The 20,270-nt window shown below is 49.0% G+C and overlaps 1 protein-coding gene across 5 annotated transcripts; it reads left to right on the top strand.

The window, feature by feature from the left end:
• The first annotated feature begins 2,541 nt into the window (after positions 1-2,541).
• Positions 2,542-20,148, top strand: C18H16orf89 (chromosome 18 C16orf89 homolog). Of its 5 annotated transcripts, none has more exons than XM_032460721.1 (9): positions 2,542-2,825; positions 6,409-6,558; positions 7,543-7,693; positions 8,331-8,448; positions 9,907-10,042; positions 10,705-10,809; positions 11,949-12,035; positions 12,301-12,395; positions 19,607-20,148. In XM_032460721.1, the coding sequence occupies exons 1-9, from the start codon at positions 2,618-2,620 to the stop codon at positions 19,649-19,651; spliced, it is 1,095 nt and encodes a 364-aa protein (XP_032316612.1). In that variant the 5' UTR covers positions 2,542-2,617; the 3' UTR covers positions 19,652-20,148. The 5 variants fall into 5 exon arrangements, 4 of the variants coding, with proteins under 4 accessions (XP_032316612.1, XP_032316611.1, XP_032316613.1 ...); XM_032460720.1 differs by lacking the exon at positions 19,607-20,148 and adding an exon at positions 14,369-14,719 and having other exon boundaries at positions 2,543-2,825; XR_001366756.2 differs by lacking the exon at positions 19,607-20,148 and adding an exon at positions 14,369-14,408 and having other exon boundaries at positions 2,545-2,825; positions 12,296-12,395.
• The last annotated feature ends 122 nt before the right edge of the window (positions 20,149-20,270 follow it).

Genomic DNA, 20,270 nt, shown 5'->3' with positions numbered 1-20,270 from the left:
GTAAATGCCTTGCCCTGGAAGATGAAACCCTGACTGAGGAAAGAGTTGGGATTTTATTTCTCTAGGGAGAGGGAAGCAAGATGCCTCACCAGCCAGTCCTGCTTGTCCTGCTTGCCCACTTGGCATACATCACACATGAAATTCAATCATTCCAAAGATCAAGAGCGTATTGTTTCCCCATCCAGAGACGGAAGGCTGAACCCTGGCAGGATTACCCAATGACTGAGATGTGGACTCAGGCATTAGAATCCCTGCACCACCTCATCCTAGCTGAGAGACAATGGGTCAAAATAAGTCACTTACCCCCAAGAACCTCAGATTTTAAGCTACAAAAGGGGATGTGGGGTATAGCTCAATGATAGAGTGCATGCTTAGCATGCACAAGGTCCTTGGTTCAATCCCCAGTCCCTCCATTTAACAAAAACCTGAAAAAAAAAAAAAAAAGAGGGTGGGGGATAGGAATAGTGCCCATGTCAAGAGTTGTTGTAAGGATTAACAAAAGTGATGTTAGTGACAAGCTTCACTTGGAACAGTCGTTGTGAATGGCACATTCAAGGGAGCAAAAAGAGGTTCTTGAGGAACAAAGAAGAATTTACTCATTTTATGTATACAACACAGATATAGATACAGCATGCAAACAAATATACAGGGTATCTGCAGTCTTAAAATTTCAAGAGTTCCAAAAACTACTTGTGCACAAAGAACACTCCTACATCACTGGTGGCTGTGTGAAACGGTGCAGCTGCTATGGGAAGTACCTTGACAGTTCTCTAATAAGTTAAACTGTAGTTACCACCTGACTGGCAGTTGCACTCCTAGGTACATACCCAAGAGCATGGAAGATAGGTTGTCAAACAAAACCTTGTAAAGGAATGTTTATATCAGCATATTCACAGTAGCACAAAGATGGAAACAACTCAAATATCATTTAACTGGTAAATGGATAAAATGTGATCTATCCAGACAATGGAGTATCATTCAAGCATAAAAAGGAACGAAGCACTGATTCATGCTATAACATGGATGAAGCCTGAATGCGTTATATTCAGAGAAAGAAGCCAGACACAAAAGGTCACACATTTTATAAGTTCATTTCTATGAAATGTCAAGAATAGGCAAATCTATAGAACCAGAAAGCAGATTAGTGGTTGCCAGGGGCTGGGGTCCGGGGTTGAGGGGTGACTGCTAATGGGTGTAGGGTTTCCTTTTCGGGTTATGAAAATATTCCAGAGTTAGACAGTGGTGGTGTTTGCACAATTTTGTGAATATACTTTAAAAGACACTTTTGAATTGTACACTTTAAAGGGCGCAAATTTTATGATATGTGAATTATATCTCATTAAAGCTATTATTTTTAAATGTTAAGGGGGAAATGTCTTAAAAGCGTGGGGAAGGGCAAGAATGAAAAAAAAGAAAGGGAGAGAAAGAGAAAGAAAAAAAATATTGAGAAACCCTGACCTGGAACCTGCCCACAAGGAAATCACATTTTGGTAGTGACATTTTTGTGATTTTTACAGATCTGTAATCTCTTAAGTGAAATCTTGGGGGCCATGTATGTTTCTGAATTCAGAATTTTTTGGATTTCAGAAAGGTCACATGGCACACATGCACAGAGCAGTCCTAGCAAGGGTCGGGACAGCACCCAGTATTCCAACGGCAACATTTCCCTGGGGAAACAGGTGTACCTTCACGGTGAATGAGCTGCATGAGAGTGCGAAGCCCTCACTGTCCAATACAAGACGCACACATGGCTGCTGGGCTTTTGAAATGTGTCTAGCCTGAGCTGAAATGTTCCATGAATGTAAAATACCCCTTGGATTTCAAAGACTTTGTAGGTGAAAAATGATACTTTTTTAAAAATGCAAAAAATGAAATTTCTGAGGGGGTGGAGTATAGCTCAGTGGTAGAGCGCGTACTTAGCAGGCACAAGGTCCTGGGTTCAATCCCCAGTACCTCCAATTAAAATAATAAGTAAACCTAATTACCTCCCCCCTCCAAAAACAAAAACAAACAAAAAAACTTTTAAAAGCTCATACGCATGAATAAAATATCCAGTTTTTTTTTAAGGTAAATTTCTATTGATTTTTTAATATTGTTAACAAGTCGAAACGATATTTTGGATATTTGGATCTATTGGTTTAAGTAAAATATATGGTTAAGATTCATTTCGTCTGCTTCTCATTCCTTTTTTAACGTGGCACCCAGGAAACTCGCCTTTGCAGCTCATATTCTGTTTCTAACTGGAAGGATGCTGCAATAAGAAACCTTCGGTTCAGTTCAGGGCCGGTGTGCCCTCAGATGAGCTTATTCAAAACTTACTTGAAAAACAAAGCCAAACATTGCAGTTGCAGTTGCTAGATCAAAGATAGTAGCCCTTTGCCTGGAGAGTCAGGGGTGAGAAGGAAAGGGTAAGTGCCCCTCTCCCCAGCCTGCGGCCAACTTCCAGGGCTGTTCTGACTGCTGGGCCCCTGCTCTGCCCCCGCTGCTGGGTCAGCCCTGCCCAGCCACTCCTCTGCAGCTCTGCAGGGGCAGGGGGAGGAGGAGGAGGCGGGAGGAAGGCGTGTGGGGGCAGGCTGGCCCGGGCTGAAGTGCTCCAGCAGCCTCTCACAGGCCAGCCATGTCCAGCCCGGGGCTCCTGCTCCTGCTCCTGCTGCTAGCACCACTGCCACTGCAGCCCTCCTTGCTGCCACCGCCAGACACCCCAGAGGGCAAGGCCGCCATCACGGGCCTCATCCTCTCTGCACTGGAGAGAGCCACGTCCTTCCTGAAGAAGAGGCTGCCTGAAATCAACCTGGATGGCGTGGTGGGGTTCAGGGTGCTGGAAGGTGGGTACGCTCTTGTTGCCCTATACTGGCCACCGGGAAACCAGTTCTCGGCCTGTCACCTGCCTACTCTGTACCCTTGGGACTTGCCCATCTTCTGGTCCCGAATAGTCTGCTTTGACTATAAGGAAACGGGGCTGAAGGTGGCTTGCTCCTTTTGGGTGTCTGGAGCCCTACTGTGATGAGGTTTTTTTTGTTTTTGTTTTTGTTTTTTTGAAGCAAGAAGGATTCAAAGGCCACATGAGAAAAGATTTGGAAATTGTTATTTTCCCAGGAAGAAATGTCATTTGACAGTCCCTCCCTCCTGACATACCAGGACCCAGACAGGCAGAGGGAGTGTGCCCTTTGAGGGGGCAGTCAAGTGAGAGTGGCAGCCCCGGCTCCCCCAACATCCTGTAGGCTCCAAGTAAAGTGCCAAGTGTTTGTTCAGCTTTGAGGGATATAAGATCCCCGAGGAGGGGGCTGGAGGCAGGCCAAGGCAAACAGAGAGCCACCCCTTCTCCACCACGCACATCATGGGTTGCAGTGAGCCCCTCCCTGACCCAAGGGACAAAGAGTCGGCTTGGTGTCAACTTGGGCCTCTGTCGGGCCCTGCTTCCTCATCTGTCACCCTCTCTGCGTTGCCAGGACAGCTTTCAGCCACTCCCCCACCCCGCCACCACCACCACCACCCTCGGACTCCAGATCCCAGCAGGAGGTGGGGCTCTGAGACAGGCCTGCTTTGGGTGGGTCCCTGGCCTGTGTAGTGCCCTCACTGCCTTGGGGTCTCCTGAAGACCCTCAAGATCCCTGTCGCCTCCCCTCCTCTCCAGGACAAGGGTGCAGCAAGACAGATGCCACAATCTCCTTCATTTAACCCCAGCCCAGTTTCATAACTCCTCTAGAAACTAATAATGATGGTAAACACGCATGGCTGGCTTCCCCATTTGGCACACGATACTTTTAGGGGCTCGTGGAAATGTTTTAATTTCTCTTTAAATAAGAAGAAAAAAGTAAACTTTTAGGTCAAAGAAAATGCTTTAATATATAATATTCTATCTTTATCTATCTTCATACCAGCCAAGTTGTAAAATGTAGTCTCCAATGTATTTATTTAATGGAGGAGGGGCCCACAAACCCGCCACGTGTCCCCACAGATGCGCCATGGGTGCTGCCTGTCACCTGCCGCATATAGTCGCCCAACAGTTGGAGAGGGACGTCGTAGACTGTTTTGCTCCTTCTGCAGGTGGGGAAACTGAGGCACAGAGAGGTTCAGTGGCCTCCTTACACCTTGCAGCTGCTAAGCAAGAGGTCTAGCATCCAAATCCACTTGCCATCATACCCCTTAAAGGTGGGGTGGGCGTTGTCCTGACTTTAATGTCCCCTGCGGGTGCTGAGCACAGCGCTGGTCGTGGAGCAGTAGTTGAATGAACATTCCAGACCCAGGCAACAGACTCTCATCCGCAGCAGCCCTGGGGTCAGCCATTTAAGCACCCTTATGGAGAGAGGATGGGGGTGCAGGTGGCCCCCTGGGCCTGCATGCTCTCTGGGGTGCATGCGATAGTGAAAGCTAAGATTCACTGAGTACTCGCCAGGTGCCGACACCACCTGAGTGCACATGCGGGGTGCTCACTGACTTCTCCCATTAACCCTTCAGGAAGTATATTATTATAATCATCTCCTTTATACCAATGCGAGGATGGGCTTTAGAGAATGTCCAAGATCACACAGTGAGTAAATGAAAGCGGTGGATTCGAACCCTGTCTGACTCAGCACCCGTTAGTCATTCCAGGGCAGGCTCTTCCCACCATCTGCCCCTTCCCCTTGCAATAACCTGTTGCTGTGTCATAAATTACCCAGGATTTAGCTGCTTGAAACAACACTTGTTGTCTCACAGTTTTTGTGGGTCAGGAATCCAGGAGCAGCTGAGCTGACTGGTTCTGACTCAGGGTCTCACACGAGGTTGTGGCCACAATGCTGGCCAGGGCTGTGATCATCCAAAGGCCTGACTGGGGCTGGAGGAGCCACCTGGTTCACTCACCTGCCAGGCAGGTTGGTGCTGGCTGGTGGCTGGAGACCTCGGTTCCTCACCACATGGGTCCCTCCATGGGCTGTCTGAGCATCCTCACTGCATGGTAGCCAAGTCCTGCAGAGCAAGTGACCCAAGAGAGAGCTTGGTGTCTTTTACAAATGAGCGTGGAAGTCACACGCCTCTGTTTCCCAGGTTTCTTGTTGATTTCACAGGTCAGCCCCATTCACAGTGGGAGGGAGCTGAAAGGGTGTGAGAATTAGCTGGCTACCACAGTCCTTATGAGGGTCCTACTTGCATTCGCAGCCTCCCCAGGAGAGAGAGAAGGGGTTCACATTCTGGGGGGTCCTGTAGCAACACAATACCTGTTGATCTCCAGGGTCCTCTCTGCTTGGGGCTAGACAGGTGGACATTGACCTAAGAGAGCAAAGGGTCCCTCTGGCTACCTCCACCAGCAGTCAGGGGGCTCCAGAATGTGACAGCAGCTGTGACACATTGCAGAGAGAAACAGGAACAAGGCTCAGGACCCAGGATCATCATGAGGCCAGGTTGGGTTCACCTGATCTCTCTGATGATTTGGCACATTTTCTGGGTGCCACTGCAGGACCCTCCATCTACAGGTCCAAACAGTCCAGAACAGGGCTTCAGACCTAGACTGCCTAGTTCAAGTTAAGAGAGGGAGCCAAGTCAGGGGAGGGGTGTTACAGAGCCCATCAGCCCACAAGACTTGTTCAGCACCCTCCTTAAACCTCATCCACCACCCCCACACAGTTCCCCTACCTGGAAGCAGCTGCCCTGCCTCATCTCACCCCCTCAGCCCTACACTGATGCTCTCCCTCACATCTCCTCTCTTTCTGGCTACCTCATGACCTCTTCTTCCAGTTACTACCATCTTCTCCCACCCCTGCAGGGACACTGCTAGTCCACAGGGCACCTCTGTGAGAATTAGAAAAAGACATCCCCTTTCTCGAGCCACTTGACTGCCATCTGTTGGAAAATTTGTCTTAAAACATGTACAAACCCATGTTAGAAACGTGTGTTGCCCTTGTGCAGTGTACAACCTGCTCAACTGTACACAGTGGCCCCACAATCAGAGTCCCTCCCTCATTTTTCCCTCCTGTACAACAAACCCAAAATCTCTCTAATAGTAATAGCTAACCTCTATTAAGTGCTTACTTTTCACTATGGACAATGATAAGTTCTCTCTATGCATTAGTTTATATAATCCTTATAACTCCTTCCTCCAAGAAGTAAGGACTATCATTATCCCCATGTTACATATGAAGAAAGTGATGTGGAGAGAAATCAAATGACTTTCTCTGGTCACCCAACAAAAAAGCATTAGGTTCAGTACTTAAACCCAGGCCAACCTCCAGAAATCAAGCTCTTGGCTACCACCGTCCCTCACTCTGGCCTCACCCCCATTACCCAGCTGAGCCCCACCAGAGGCCTCATTTCTGATAAGCTCAGCCAATTGTTTCCCCTCCAGAGCTAGAAGAAGCAGAGAGGTAAGCATTATTTTTTTCCTGTCCACATGGTTTGTCCAGTGTTGGAATGAATGAACTCTGCTCCCTTCCAGTGCAGCTAAAAGCCGTTCAGGAGAAATGGGCCCAGGATCCCCAGCTGCAGCCACTCAGCCTGCATGCGGGGAAGCTGGTGGAAAAGCTTGGTCCTCTCCTCCACAGATCGATCTTCCACCTCCAGCTGAGTGATCCCAAGTACCTAAGAGGTAGGACTGTGGGTGGAGTCCCATTTCTTCAGGAGCACAGCGTCTGGGAGTGTTTACTGAAATAACTTAGTGCAGCTCCTCCCCGGTACAAGGAAGGATCCGGGACAATCTGTAACCAGCTGCCCTGGGGGTGTTCGGTCATCCTTGATTTCAGCTTGAGATGACCTCTCTCACCCACACAGAGTGGGTGGAAAGAAGGGAATGGGTCCAGGCTTGGGGCCTTCTTCCTAGACCAGAGTGGGGAGGGATAGAGGTCTAAAAGTTAATCAGCCCTTTACACAGCAGACATTAGCATCTTGCTAGCATCTCTCTGTGCCTTATAATACAGAGCCTGTGTCTCCTTGTCAGCCTCGAGTCACCCTACCAAGGGCCCCACCCTAAGCCGTGGCCTGAGTTGTTCCTGGGTGGAGGTGAATGGGTGTATAAACTAGCCCCTCGTGTTGTTCAACCCTGCCTCCCGGGCTCCCAGCTCCCAGGTTCGCAGGGGTGAGTGGGGAGATAACTAGCCAGATGATAGCCTGCTCACGTGATCAGACCCCAGCCCTCCCGAGCACCAGCTGGCCTGTCAGCAGTCAGGGTCCCCCATGCTCTTCCAGGCCTGGTCCCTAAGACCATCCTGGTCTGCATCTTCCTAAAGAAATCTGTTTAGTAAGAGCTCCATGTTCCAAAGGAACCAAAGGAAGAACTAACCCTATTTATATGTCTCAAGCTTCCATGGGATGCCGTGGATTTAGTCAGAGCCCATCCCAGCACTGTTCCCAGTGATTTCTTAAAATTCTTTTTAGAAAAAGAATTTCCTGAGCATTTCAAATGCAGTGCCCAACCCTCAGGCGAGGCTAGGAGCCCTGAAGGCAAACATGTGTGGTCAGGGCTGCCCGAGGATGACACCCAGTTCCTGGGCTTCGAGCCACGGAAGCTTGAGGGTGTTTAAGCACAAAGCGGGCACAGCCCGTGGGTCTTCCCCCACTCCCTCCTCTCGGCCAGAGTTCCAGCCGACTATCGAGTCCGGATTTTGGAAGCTCCCACGTGCCTGGACCCGCACCAATGCCTCCATGGTCTACCCCACGTTCGAGCCACAGGACTCCTTCTCAGAGGAAAGCAGTGACTTGTGCCTGGTGCAGCTGCTTGGAACCAGGTGGGCCCCCTGGACGTGCCCTGCTTCCTGAAAACCCCAAAGTGCTTGCTCTCTGCTAGTCACCCCATCCTACTCACTCTCCAGGGCCTCAGGGGTTTGGGCAAAACCAGACACAGCTCCCCTGAGAGCCCTAGGTGCTGGGACCCATGGGACTCATGTGCAGAAGAGGCAGCAGGTGCCCAGACCCCCCTCCTCTCAGCATCCTACAGAGAGGTGTTTGGGCCAAGACACAGCTGGGCTTGCAGAGCAGCTGTGCTCTGGTGAGGGATCTGCCCTGTCCCTTCTATGGGGCAGGACTGGCACGGGGAGGGGGGGGGGAATGGGCACACTGGGCCCAGGGATCTGCTTTTAGGCAGTTCTGTGGAAAACGGTATTTGGGGGTCCCATGAAGAATGGGAAGTCGTAGCCCCTGGTGGCTCCCCCAACCCAGGATAGCTCCAGCGTCATCTCCTCTGCACTGGGGGTGCCAATTTAGCCAATCCAGACACAGGACACCTGTATTTATCTGGCACAGCTGTGTGCCTGGACCCTACTGGGGGTTCTGATAACTACTGAGGGAATCAGGACCAGGGGAGGCTCCATGTCCTTGGGCTTCATTTAGGATGCTCTTAACAGCCTGGAACCACTTCTCCCACAGGGCAGATGGCAGCCAGCCCTGCAGGCTGTCAGATTTCTGCAGGACCCTCATGACCAGGCCCGGCTGCTCTGGCTACTGCCTGTCCCACCAGCTGCTCTTCTTCCTCGTGGCCAGAATGGTGAGTGCCAGGCGTGGGCCCAGCCATACCCCGAGGAGGAAAAGGAATGATTGAAAGGGGCTCGTGACACTGTGGTTTTATATGTCCACATCAAGAAAATAAGCAGGTTTTGGAAGAGGTGCTTAGCTGCACAAGGTCCTGGGTTCAATCCCCAGTACCTCCATTAAAAATAAATAAATACACTTAATTACCCCTCCCCAAAAGTTAAAAAAGAAAAAAGGGAAAATAAAATAAGCAGGTTTTAAACTTGTGCTTCAACATTGGGAGGGGGACGTGAGAAGCCTGCCATTCATTAGCTATGAAATACCACCAAACTGGTGGAGGGTGGGGAAAGTGAGATTCTGTTAGACAGAGAGCTTTGCGTGCTGAACTGGATCACCGGGCATTAGAAAAACAAAGAAAGAAGCAGCAGAAAACTGAACAAGATGAAAACAGCCCCTGCCCCCACTACCATCTCTCCAGTGCCCAACACTCTCCCAAGCCCAAGAACTCAAATTTTGCTAAATACTCATTTCAATCATATATTTATTTATATAGAAAGTAGGGTTTGCACAGGGAACTATACTACAATAGCTTGTAATAACCTATAACGAAAAAGAATATATATGTATAACTGAATCACTGTAACTTTATCGCCAGAAACTAACACAACATTGTAAATCAACCATACCTCAATTTAAAAAAAAATTTTAACTACAAACGAAAAAGAAAGTAGGGCTTGCTATCTCTATTCAAAAATGTTACTCAATATCCAGAAATTCTTAGCCAAGGAAGGACTTGCTGATTTTGTTTAATAGATTTTTTGTTATTATTTGCAAGCTGTCACAGGTCAGTGTTTTTGTGAATATGATAAAAAACCAAATTACAAGGAAAACTGTTGTGATTATTAGATTCAGCAGATAGTTACTCTGACACATTGCTACAAAAGTTTTTCTAAAGCCTAGTCCCATCCCCTGTCTCTCTCGGTGCGACAGGTCCGCGGCCCACACTTTGAGTAACATTGTAGCCGCCTGGCCTGCGTTCAGGTTTAGTCTGGAATCAGAATGTAAAGCAGCCGCCAAAGGCTTTAATGCGCCCCCTGGTGTCTGGCGTCGTGTCGGCACTTCCTGGTTTTGGTACCGCCCACCCTGGCGAGCGCCCCGCGGGTGCTGCTCCCAGCGGCATCGCCCTTTCCCTGTGAAGACCTTTGAGACTCACAAAAAGTTAACTTAGAGGGCTGAGGTCGCACATCTCCTGAGTGGCAGAGCCGGGACTCGAACCCAGCTCTCTGTCCCTCAGTGACTCAGCCCCCAGCAGGCTGGGAGCGTGGGAGGGGAAGAAATTCTGGGAAAAGGGCAAAGACCTGCCCTAAAGGCAGCCACTTGCAAGACCACTTCAGAACTGCAGGTCTTTTCTGTAACTGAGCGCGCTTCTGTCGTTCATACCAACTTCCTCGTCTCTTGGTATTTGTTCACCCAGAGAGGATGCACGAAGGGGCTGTTCCGCCAGAGCCAGCGCTACATGAACCTCTTCTGCGCCAACATGATGGACCTGAACCGGAGGGCTGAGACCATCGGATATGCCTACCAGACTCGGGACCTCTTCATGGAAAACAGTGGGCCCCCGCATTCTACTCTAGGAACAAATCAGCAGGATGTCCTTGATTCTGGACACAAACACCCCCCTCCCCAGAGTAGGGCTGCCAGACTTAACAAATGAAAATACAGGAAGCCCAGGCAAATGTGAATTTCAGAAGGCAATGAGTACATTTTTACCAAAAGTGTATCCCAAACATTGCATGGACTATACTTATAATTTTTTAGTCGTTGTTTATTGGAAACTTAAATTTAAGTGGGCATCCTGTATTTTATCTACCAGTGTTTTGACTGCTTCCAGCCCCCAAAAGATTGACCCATTGATGGAGCTCTGGATAGACTGACCAACTAATTGACTGGCAAACAGACACTCAAAACCTTAGAGATAAGGCAGAAAGGGGGCCCCTGGGTGGCTGCTCCTTTGCTTGGGTGCCCAGATGCCTCTACTGACCCTGACTCTTGAGCAGCCCCAACTGAGGCCCTAAGTGGGAGGCAGGACCCAGGTCTGGGAGCCCCTCTTCACAAAGGCAGACCCTAGGTGCTGCTTCCTTCCAGCCACTGCATTCAGTGCCCACCTCCTGGTGCTGCCTCTCTAGCAGGTGGTACCATGGTGACCTTGGGGAGTGGGAAGAGGTGGGCCTGGGGGTCAGGCCTGCAGAGGGTCCCCTGTCTTTGCTTCCAGTCATGCTCTGTGGCATTGGCGGCTTCTCTGACTTCTACAAGCTCCGGTGGCTAGAGGCCATTCTCAGCTGGCAGAAGCTGCAGGAAGGATGCTTCGGGAGGCCCGGTGAGCTGCGCTTCCTCCCTGGCTGGCAGCGGGAGAGTGGTGGAGGGCTAAGCTTCTAGGCCAAATGGGGGAAGGGTGCAATTGTGTTAGGGGTGCTGAGAGATTCACAACATGTGTGTGCAGAAACATGAATACACGCACACAGACGGGGAAATAGGCTCGGAGCTTTGGAAGCCAAAACTTTGCAGGATGAGAGGTCTTGCTGGAAGATGTTGGCCCCCTGCACCTGCATTAACAAATTCATTTCTTCACTGAGTATTCCCTGAGCATATACTATGTGCAGACTGTTCTAGGCTCTGGGGAAACTAAGCAAGGAAAAAAAGGAAAGAGAAAAGAAGACAGAAACCAGGGTCAGGGGAGATGTCTGGGAGAGGGTGACACAGAAGCAAAGGTGGAGAGGCAGAGGTTGCAGCCCCTTTCCAGCCGTGTGACACGAGACAGCTGGTCCTCTTCAGGCTTAAGTTGCTTCACTTCTCTGAACTGCAATTTCCCCTTCTGTAAAGAAATGAGCAGAACAATCTCCACCTTCCTGTGCTGTGAGGAGTAGACACAATATATATGAAACCACCTAGCCTGTGCCCGGCCCAGACGAGGCTCCTAGTAAATGCTACCTTCCTAAATGAGAAACTTAGGATGCTCAAAGAGCAAAGCTTTCGAAATAAGATCGTCTGTTTTAAAAGTGTTTATAAAATGAAGATTCTCAGAAGGGGGGAGGGTATAGCTCAAGTGGTAGAGCACATGCTTAGCATGCACAAGGTCCTGGGTTCAATTCCCAGTACCTCCTCTAAAAATAAATAAGTAAACCTAATTACCTCCCCCCAAAAATTAAAAAAAAAATCCTGAGGCCTCCAGATCCATAGATTCAGCAGGTGGAGGGGCTGTGGAACCCACATTTTCAGTGATCTCCTCTGGCCATTCCAATGTAGGTTGTTGGGGGACCACAATTTGGGAAACGTCAGTAGATGCAGATTTAGGTGACGTGGAAGTATCCATACACAGGGGCTCGAGGAAGTTTCCAGCAGAGCCTTGAGATTCAAGAGAAGACCTGAGTTGCTGGAGGTGTTGTGAAGGGGAGGGGGCTTAGTCGGTAACATTTAAAAAATCCATCATGAGAAGTTCACCTTGTACTCTTCTTGCAGCTGCTGAAGATGAAGAATTACCTAAAGCCATTCATTACCAACATCATTTTTTGAGAAGAGTGAAGAGGCGAGATAAACAATTTACAGGTAATGAAAATACCAAGAGACCATCTTGGCATGAAATCAAGAGACCTTAGAAAGGCTACACTCAAGGAAAACAGGCCCCCAGGGTGTCCGAGGTTCTAAGGTGGAAAGGGTCCTTTGTGTTTGGGAGTTGGAGGAAGGGCAGGAGTTTCTGATGCCCTCCTCTTAGAAAGTGGGGAGTCCAGAGATTCTGTCTCCAGTGAAGGGAACATATAAATTTCAGTGTATTACACACTGAAAATCACAGAGAAAACCTCTCTCAGTCAAGGTCTGATCAGGAAAACAGCACCAGGAACTTCAGCAGAGAGAACTGAATATAGGGAACTCATCTCAGAAGTGCTGCAAGAGATGAAAACAGAAAAGGTGAGAAAACACAGAGATTAACCATGGCAGGAAGCCACCATCCTCCCTGGAGGCAGAGCTGGAGGGACAGTGGAGGAGATGGGGTGAGCAAAGCCAGTAGTGGCTGGATGAGGAGACAGAGAGGGGCAGGGGGAGGAATACCCTAGCTTCTCCCCTCACCCAATTTGTGCCTACTGGTGGTCAGCAAGGCAGTCTGGGAAATGTAGTTTGGAAGGGTTGGTGCACTGGGGTTTGGCACAAAGGGAAGAAAGGGGATCTTTGGGTCAGTGGGCAAGTGACCAGCACAGTCCTGGTGGCCACATGTCCAGCTTATCCCTGTTGTCCTGAAGCCATTACGAATAGCGCCCTCTTCCCTTCCAAACATGTCCAGGTTGAGATGATTAGTTACATGGTCAGCCCACTAATATAGAGAAACTGAGAATAGGCTGTAGCTACATTGGGAAGGGAAGAAAGGCAAGACATGATACAGAAGGAAGGGATGGAGAGAGGGAGGAAGGGAGAGAGAAAGAGAGAAGGGAAGGAAGATGATTTCAATTTTTTTTACTAATAAAAATATAAATAGCTACAAGGCAAAAGCAGGAAGGGAGGTAGGCTAGCCAGCTCAGAGCAGATGTCCAGCATACACTGGGGTATCATTCCAGCAACTAAACGTCTTGCCATCAACCCCACCACAGCCTCATCATCTACCTGCAGGTGATGAGAGAGGAGAGTGAAATTACAATTCTGATGGGTCCACTTTGTAGCTACCAACAAAGGTTGGGCAGGGGAAGGGAGGTGAGTTCTTAGGAGACCTCCAGAGGCACCTTGTCCTGGCAAGGTCTGCCCAACCTAGGAACTGGGGCTATCTACGGCCGGCAGTAGGGGGCCTGTGTGCACACTCTGGAGAGCAGGCTGATCCCTGGAGACTGACAGCTGGACACTAGGACCATCCTGAGGGCTGGAGAGGGAGCTGCAGAAATCCCAAAGCCCAAGGTCCTTCCTGGGGCCCCTGCAGGTTGACCGGCAGCTTAGAAAGCTACCCAGGATGGGAGGGGCACATTCCCTCCTTCACTTAATAATGCACATCCATGTTGACTAAGGGCACTGGATTTGAAGTCGGGCTGTCTGGGTTTGAATCTGCTTCTGCCTTTCTTCACTGTAGGAGTCACTCAGTCTCTCTGAGCCTCAGTTTCCTCATCTGTAAAATGGGGACCAAGCAATGCCTCCTTCATAGGGCTGTTGGGGGTTAATATTAGATCATCATGCAAAGTGTTCCCCAGGTCATTTGGCGTATAGTAGCCACCAGTAAGCGTGGACTGCCAGGGTTAGTAATTAGGTTCCTCCCTCCAAGGAGCCTGGCTGGTGTCCTTCCCTTCCCCAGGCCTGGGAGGGGAGAGGAAAGTTCCGGCTCCCTCCCACCGGCCCAGACTAAAGGTGGGCAGCCCACTTTGACTTTAGAGGACTAAACAATGTCTAAGGGGCTCCTCGCTCAGGCCAGCATTCAGGGTGACTTGGGACCAGGCAGGACCGAGGCAGCCATGAGGGAGGCCATTGAGGTTAAGAAATGAGCTGTAGAGTCCCCAGGGCAGGGAGCTTAGCTCTGCTACCTGAGCCTCAGTTTCCCCATCTGTAAAATGAAGCAACTAGGTGCTGTCCTAGGTCTCACGCAGGACCTGAGCACAGGGGAAGGTGGGAAGGAGTGACCAGGGTGTGGCCTCAGGTCAGATCCCAAGGGAGGAGAGGGCTCTTAAGCGTTTATCACTGTATTAGGAAGTCACTGGGACCTCCCAAATGAAGGGCTCCAGCTGGCTGAAGACTCTTCTGGGAAGGGAGCCTTTAGTGGCCAGCACTCACAGAGGCTGGCAGATGGGTGCCCGGCCCTGCATCTGGGAGGATCTGGGGGCACCAGGCTGAATGGGGGAACATCTGAAAAGTACTCACAACGGAACAGTGGCCACCACCCAGCACTCACAATGAGGCCTCTGTCTCCCCAGACGGTTGCTCCTCCCACAACACAGCCATGGCCGTCGCAGCCCTAGGTGGCTTCCTCTACGTCCTGGCAGAATACCCCCCAGCAGACGGAGAGCTGCGGCTGCCCACGCCAGCGCCGCCTAAGGGCCGCTGACACGGACGGTTCCGCGCTTGCTGCCCGCCAGGAAGATAAAATGTACACCTTTAGTCCTTCCTTCCTTCTTTAAGTCCTGGAGCCTGGGTCACACCCTGTGAAGGAGGCAGCTGAAGCACAGCAACCCAGCATCATCCCCTCGGGGAGCTGGGCCAGGGAGCGGGGCTGGGATGGACCCAGGCTTGGGAGCAGATGAATAAATTTATTAGAGTGCAGTTGAGTGGGGATTTGAGTCTTGGTCCTCAGCCTTTCAGACAACTTGGAGGGCTCTGTTTTGAGTCTTCAGCCCCACGCAACACAAGTTCTTAAAAAAAAAACAAACCCATAAACTGAGTCTTAAAGGAGGTTTGTTCAGATGTCATTGGGTACAGCCTTCCCAATGGGAGACAGAAGGGTCTCTGAACGTAACAGTTCAAGTCATGACCTAGAACTCAAGATATGACCACAAAAGGCAGCACGGAAAATCAGAGCTCTGCTTTATCCTCGGGTGCATCATGTCATGTTACAAAAGGCCACGTAGCATTACGGTCAACAGGGTGGTTCTGTGCCCAGGCCACCTGGGTCCAAATCCCAGCTGTCCCCTAATTAGCTCTGTGTTCTTGGGCAAAGTCATCTAGCATCTCTGTGACTCAGTTTCCCCATTATCACAATTGGGATCATTATAGCACCTGCTTCAATATTACCTCCACATCTGTGAGAATTATGTCTGTAGAGTACTGAGAACAGGACCTGTAAGGTAGGAGGTGCTAGGTCAGTGTTACTATGGCACAGTGATGATGTCACACCCAATGGGGGCTTGTCCTGAAGCAGCGGGAAGGGGCAGCTGACTCATCAATGTTTCTCTCATTCCCAGCTTTCGCTCTTCCCTCCCCTTCTGCCTCAGTGTGTGTCTCTAACCATGTCAGCAGGAGCTCTGACATTAATCTTGTGTTTGGGAAAAGACCTGGAACCTTATTAAGGGTCCACGTGTGTCTGTGGTGCTGATTTCAGGCTACATGCAGGTGGGAGTCAAAAAAAAAAAAAAAAAGCACAGCGAAAAACCCAGTCTTTGGACTGGGAGACTCTTTAAGTCCATTGTCTTGCATTGTCTCAAAGTGGAAAAAGCTTATGGTCAACCTTATATGACAGTTTAGACATATTTGAGAATCTGAACTAAAATACCCTTTGTTCCTTCTGTGTCCAACTGAATAACCTGGTGGGGGGAGTGGTTCTTCTAAACCTGTCCTTCAAGAGTTGGTCCCCTGTATCTGTTCCTCTTTGCTTCTGCCCCAGATGCCTTCCTGCAAGTGCTCTTAAATTGTCAGGCCTGGATTTTCTTGGCAAGTGTGACTTGCTTTTGAGGTTGTTTTCTTGGGGAACCAGGAGCCAGAAATTGGATACCCACTCGGCACTCCGTATGCTTCAGGGAGTTCTTCCACACTGTCTCTCAAACAGAAGTTGACCAAGACAGGGACACAACTGGCTGGAGGGAGCTGTGCCCCACCCCCGTCCTTCCTGAATTTGGGACAGGTTAGTTGGTGGAGCCTGCCTGACACTGATTCATTTTTAGAAAGCTTGTGTTACCAAACCAGAGTGGAATGAGTTTAAGAGCAGCCTGAGTTTATGAGTCACTTTCCAGGAAAGGGAATCCTAATGAAAAGGGGAAGAAAAACTTGCAAGGTGAACTTCACTTGAATCATCGCTTCTTTGGATTTCTGTTGCCCCCAGGCACTGAAAGAGGTAAAAACAGTGGGTGAGTCTTTTCACCTCTCTCCACCCTGGTCCTGCCCCCAGACCTCAGCGTCTCCTCACCGAAGACAGATCATGGATTCCCAGCCCAGGGGGCTGCATGGGAATCTCTGAGGGCAGGGCCTGGGAATCTGCATGTTCAACAAGACTCCCCCAGGTGATTCGATGTAGGTGACCACGGGCCACACATTGAGAAACTCTGCCCTTGGTAGACGTGAGTGGTGAGAGGCAGCCCGCCACCCTCCGCTCCAGGGAATGAAGCCCCTCTAGGACACTGCGGCAGTCAGCACACTCAACGGGCTGCCTGTGAGGGCCCGATATCACAGCACCCTCTGGGTGTGCACCTCTAGAATTAAGGCCAGAGAGAAACTTTCCCATGGAGTTTGAAACAAACCCCATGGAGGTTACGGGAAGCTTGGTCAGCACAGGACACATCCCACAGATGAGAGCCATTGTTTCCCCTCATTGGTGCGGAGCAGCTGCAAGCAATCTGCTTACACAGCGAAGAGGAAAAACAGGGTCAGGCAGACTGGCCGGTGGGGAGAGGAAGACGGGGAGTGACGGAGGTTTGGGACTTAGAGGTAAGTTGGGGGGATGAGGGGAAGGGTTTGAAGCCACAGCATCCTTGGCATCAATCCTCCTCGGCCTTCATCTACAGCCTCCCTGCCATGCCCTACAAACACCCCCAGAGACCTCCTCACTGCACGCATTCACCCACTGTGACTTTAGGTCAAAAGTATGTTCCTATAGGGCATTTGCTCAAGGTATAAGTTTTCATAGTAAAAGAGTAATTCTTTCCATATCCCACTCCTGGGCATATATGAAGACAAAAGATGAAAACCCTAGTTAGAAAAGATACATGCACCCCAATGCTCACAGAAGCACTATTTACAATAGCTAAGACATGGAAGCAACCTAAGTGCCCATCTACAGATGACTGGATAAAAGAAGATGTGGGACACGGACACACAACACACACACACACACACACACACACACTGGATACTACTCAGCCATAAAAAAGAATGAGATAACTCCATCTGCAGCAACATGGATGGCCTAGAGATTATCATACTAAGTGAAATAAGTCAGACAAAGATAAATATCATATGCTATCATTTATATGTGGAATCTAAAAAAATGATACAAATGAACTTATTTATAAAACAGAAACAGACTCAGAGATATAGGAAACAATCTTATGTTTACCAAAGGGGAAGTGGAGGAGAAATAAATCAGGAATTTGAGATTAACAGATACACACCACTGTATACAAAATAGATAAACAACAAGGACATACTGCAGAGCACAGAGAACTATATTCAATATCTTGTAATAACCTCTAATGGAAAAGAATTTGAAAAAGAATATATTTGTATATATATAACTAAATCAATTTGCTGTACACCTGAAACTAACACAACACTGTAAATCAACTATACTTCAATTTAAAAAGTTAATTCCGTTATGTAAATCAATTGTCTTTAAAGTTTTTCCTTTTAAGATGTAAATATATACAGGACAGCCTAGGAGTTAAGACTTCCTCTGCTGAGTCATCTTAGCAGGATCAGTTTGTGGAAATGACTTCTGCAGGACGGTTTCCTGAAACCAGATCTAAGAGAAGAGCGCAGGGAAGGGAAGAGACAGTTGGCAAAGGCCAGATTAGCTCGAGTATCTCCCTGTCCTGTCTGCTGTTCCTCAGCGACTGGGCCTCTAATTCAGTTAAGATTTTATTTGTCCTTTAGGATTCAGCTAGAATGTCACTGGTCCTATGAAGTCTCCTCCCATCCTCCCACCTACCTCCCTCTTTTTCACCTGGCTCTTTGGGCATCTTATTCTGGCAATCGGGTACTTGCGGATTCTATCATCAGATGGTAAACTACTTTAGGGTGTGGGTGGTATCATGTGCTCTTCGTGTGCCCAGCCCCTACTGCACTACCTGGAACAGAAAAATGTTGAATAAATGTTTGTAGAAGTAAATACGAAAAAAGAAAAGAAAAACCAGGCTCTTTAGGATGTTGTGTCCAAGTCTTAGCTGGTGGACGAGACCTTGGGCTTCGAGCATTGTTGAGTCTGTTCTGGTAGCCGGCAGTCCCCTAAGTCCATGGACGATGAGGGCCCCTAACATCACGCCCCAGACATGGGAGCGTACAAGAGAACCTCCTGCCCCTGGAAGCCTCAATGTCAGGTTCTAGGATATTGTAAATACCCCCTTAGCGCTATACATAATAGATACAGAACACAGTGCAAACAGAAGAAATTGATCTTAGTTTATAATTCCTAAAACTATTTTATAAGAGCAAGTTTCATTTCCCAGACTCCAAAATAAACATGCATTCCCCCCTCCTCCAGCCAAAAAAGTTCCTCCTGGGCAGGAGAGCAAAGGGCCTACTGGCTCATGCTTCAGAACCAGATGCCTCCTCTGCTTACAGCTGTGCGAGCTTGGGCCAGTAGCTTGCCCTCTCTGTGCCTCCTCTTCCTCTTCTGTATAATGAATAACAATAATACCCACCTTCTAGGATTCACGAAGGGATTTGATGAAATGGTGCAGGTTACTGCCTGAGGCTTAGATGAGCTGGGGTAGGGGTGGAGCGTTGCTGTGAGTATTCTTAGAAAGCCCAGCATCCATACCACTTCTTAGGTGTTATCAGTCACCCTATTATTTACTAGTAAACCATGTCATTCCCAGACAAATACTCCATTCATTCAATAAATAGTGTTTAAAAACTTACTGCGTGCCAAGCTATGTTCTGGGCATGAGAAGTACAGCTGAAAACATAAACGGAAACCCTGTCCCCATCTATTTTTTCAAGAAATATCTGTGAGGCACCTCCTGTGCACCAGGCACTGTGCAAAGTGCCTGGGAAAAGCAGTGAAAAACTGAGGTGATCTCTGCTCTCACAGAAACAACAGTCAAGGCAAGGAAACAGGCATTAGGAAACAAACATAATCAAGCAGATGGAGCATAAGGTAGAGAAAGACAGCGCACTGCTTAAACATGGTCTTCTTTCCCTTACTGATAAACGTATGTCAGTGCATAAACGTTGTTTGTGTTCTTAGTGGAGGAAACAGATATTTGCCATATTTCATGCCCTGTAGGAGCTCAGCGCTCTCAACCAGAGGGCTTGCTAAAATGGATGAAAAAGCTAACAGCAACAGAAGAGGGCATCTTCCGGAGGTGTATGGGCCCAGCGCTGAAAAGCACCTATAAACTGTATAAATCTTCAGAGGCTAATGACAGAGGGCTCACAGGAGAGGCCACTATACCCAACCCCCATCCTGTCAGCTTTATCTTAAAACCCTCTGGGGTTGTTTCCAGTCACTCCCTGTTTCCACCCCCAGCCCCAAGCAACCACTAATCTGCTTTCTGTCTCTCCAGATTTGCCTTTTCCGGACCTGTAATACAAATGGAATCACAAGATAGGACTTTCCGAGGTGATGTAAATGCCCTAAAGTGGATTAAGGCGATGCTGCGATATCTCTGTACATTTACTAAAGATCAGTAAGTGTACCCTTAAAACAGGTAAGTTTCATGCTGTATGGCGTAACTTATTATACTTTAATAGAACTGTTTCAAGATAAAACAAAAACTTCCAGCGGCTTCCTGTTTCACTTGGGGTGAAATCGAAACTCATTTCCCGGGAGCCCTGTAGGATCTAGCATTGGCCTGGCGCTCCCACCTCCACCCTCCCCACCTCTGCCCTCTACCTGCTGCGCGAACCTCCTCTTCTGGACTTGTGTCCCATCTCCAGGCTCTGCAGTGCCCTCTGCCTGCAAGGCTTGGCCCCCATCACACAACTGTCTCTTCTTGCCTATCCTTATGTCTACATATCCTTATGTATCTGCCTTTTCAACTTTCCGTAGACTTGAAATTACAGTAACAAAAAGTTCCCGCCACCCCAGCGCCCCACCCCCTCTAAAGACACACGGTAAATTACAGGACGAGATCTCGCGATATCGGAAGAAACGTAAGCGACCCAGGGCTAAAAGCTGCCACCAGAGGTCCTGGGTCACGTGGGGTGTGTTCACGTGACTAGAGGCCT

The sequence above is a fragment of the Camelus ferus genome, chromosome 18 (assembly GCF_009834535.1).
Source record: "Camelus ferus isolate YT-003-E chromosome 18, BCGSAC_Cfer_1.0, whole genome shotgun sequence".
In the NCBI taxonomy this organism is placed as follows: Eukaryota; Metazoa; Chordata; class Mammalia; order Artiodactyla; family Camelidae; genus Camelus; species Camelus ferus.
This window is presented reverse-complemented; position numbering and strand designations above follow the sequence as displayed.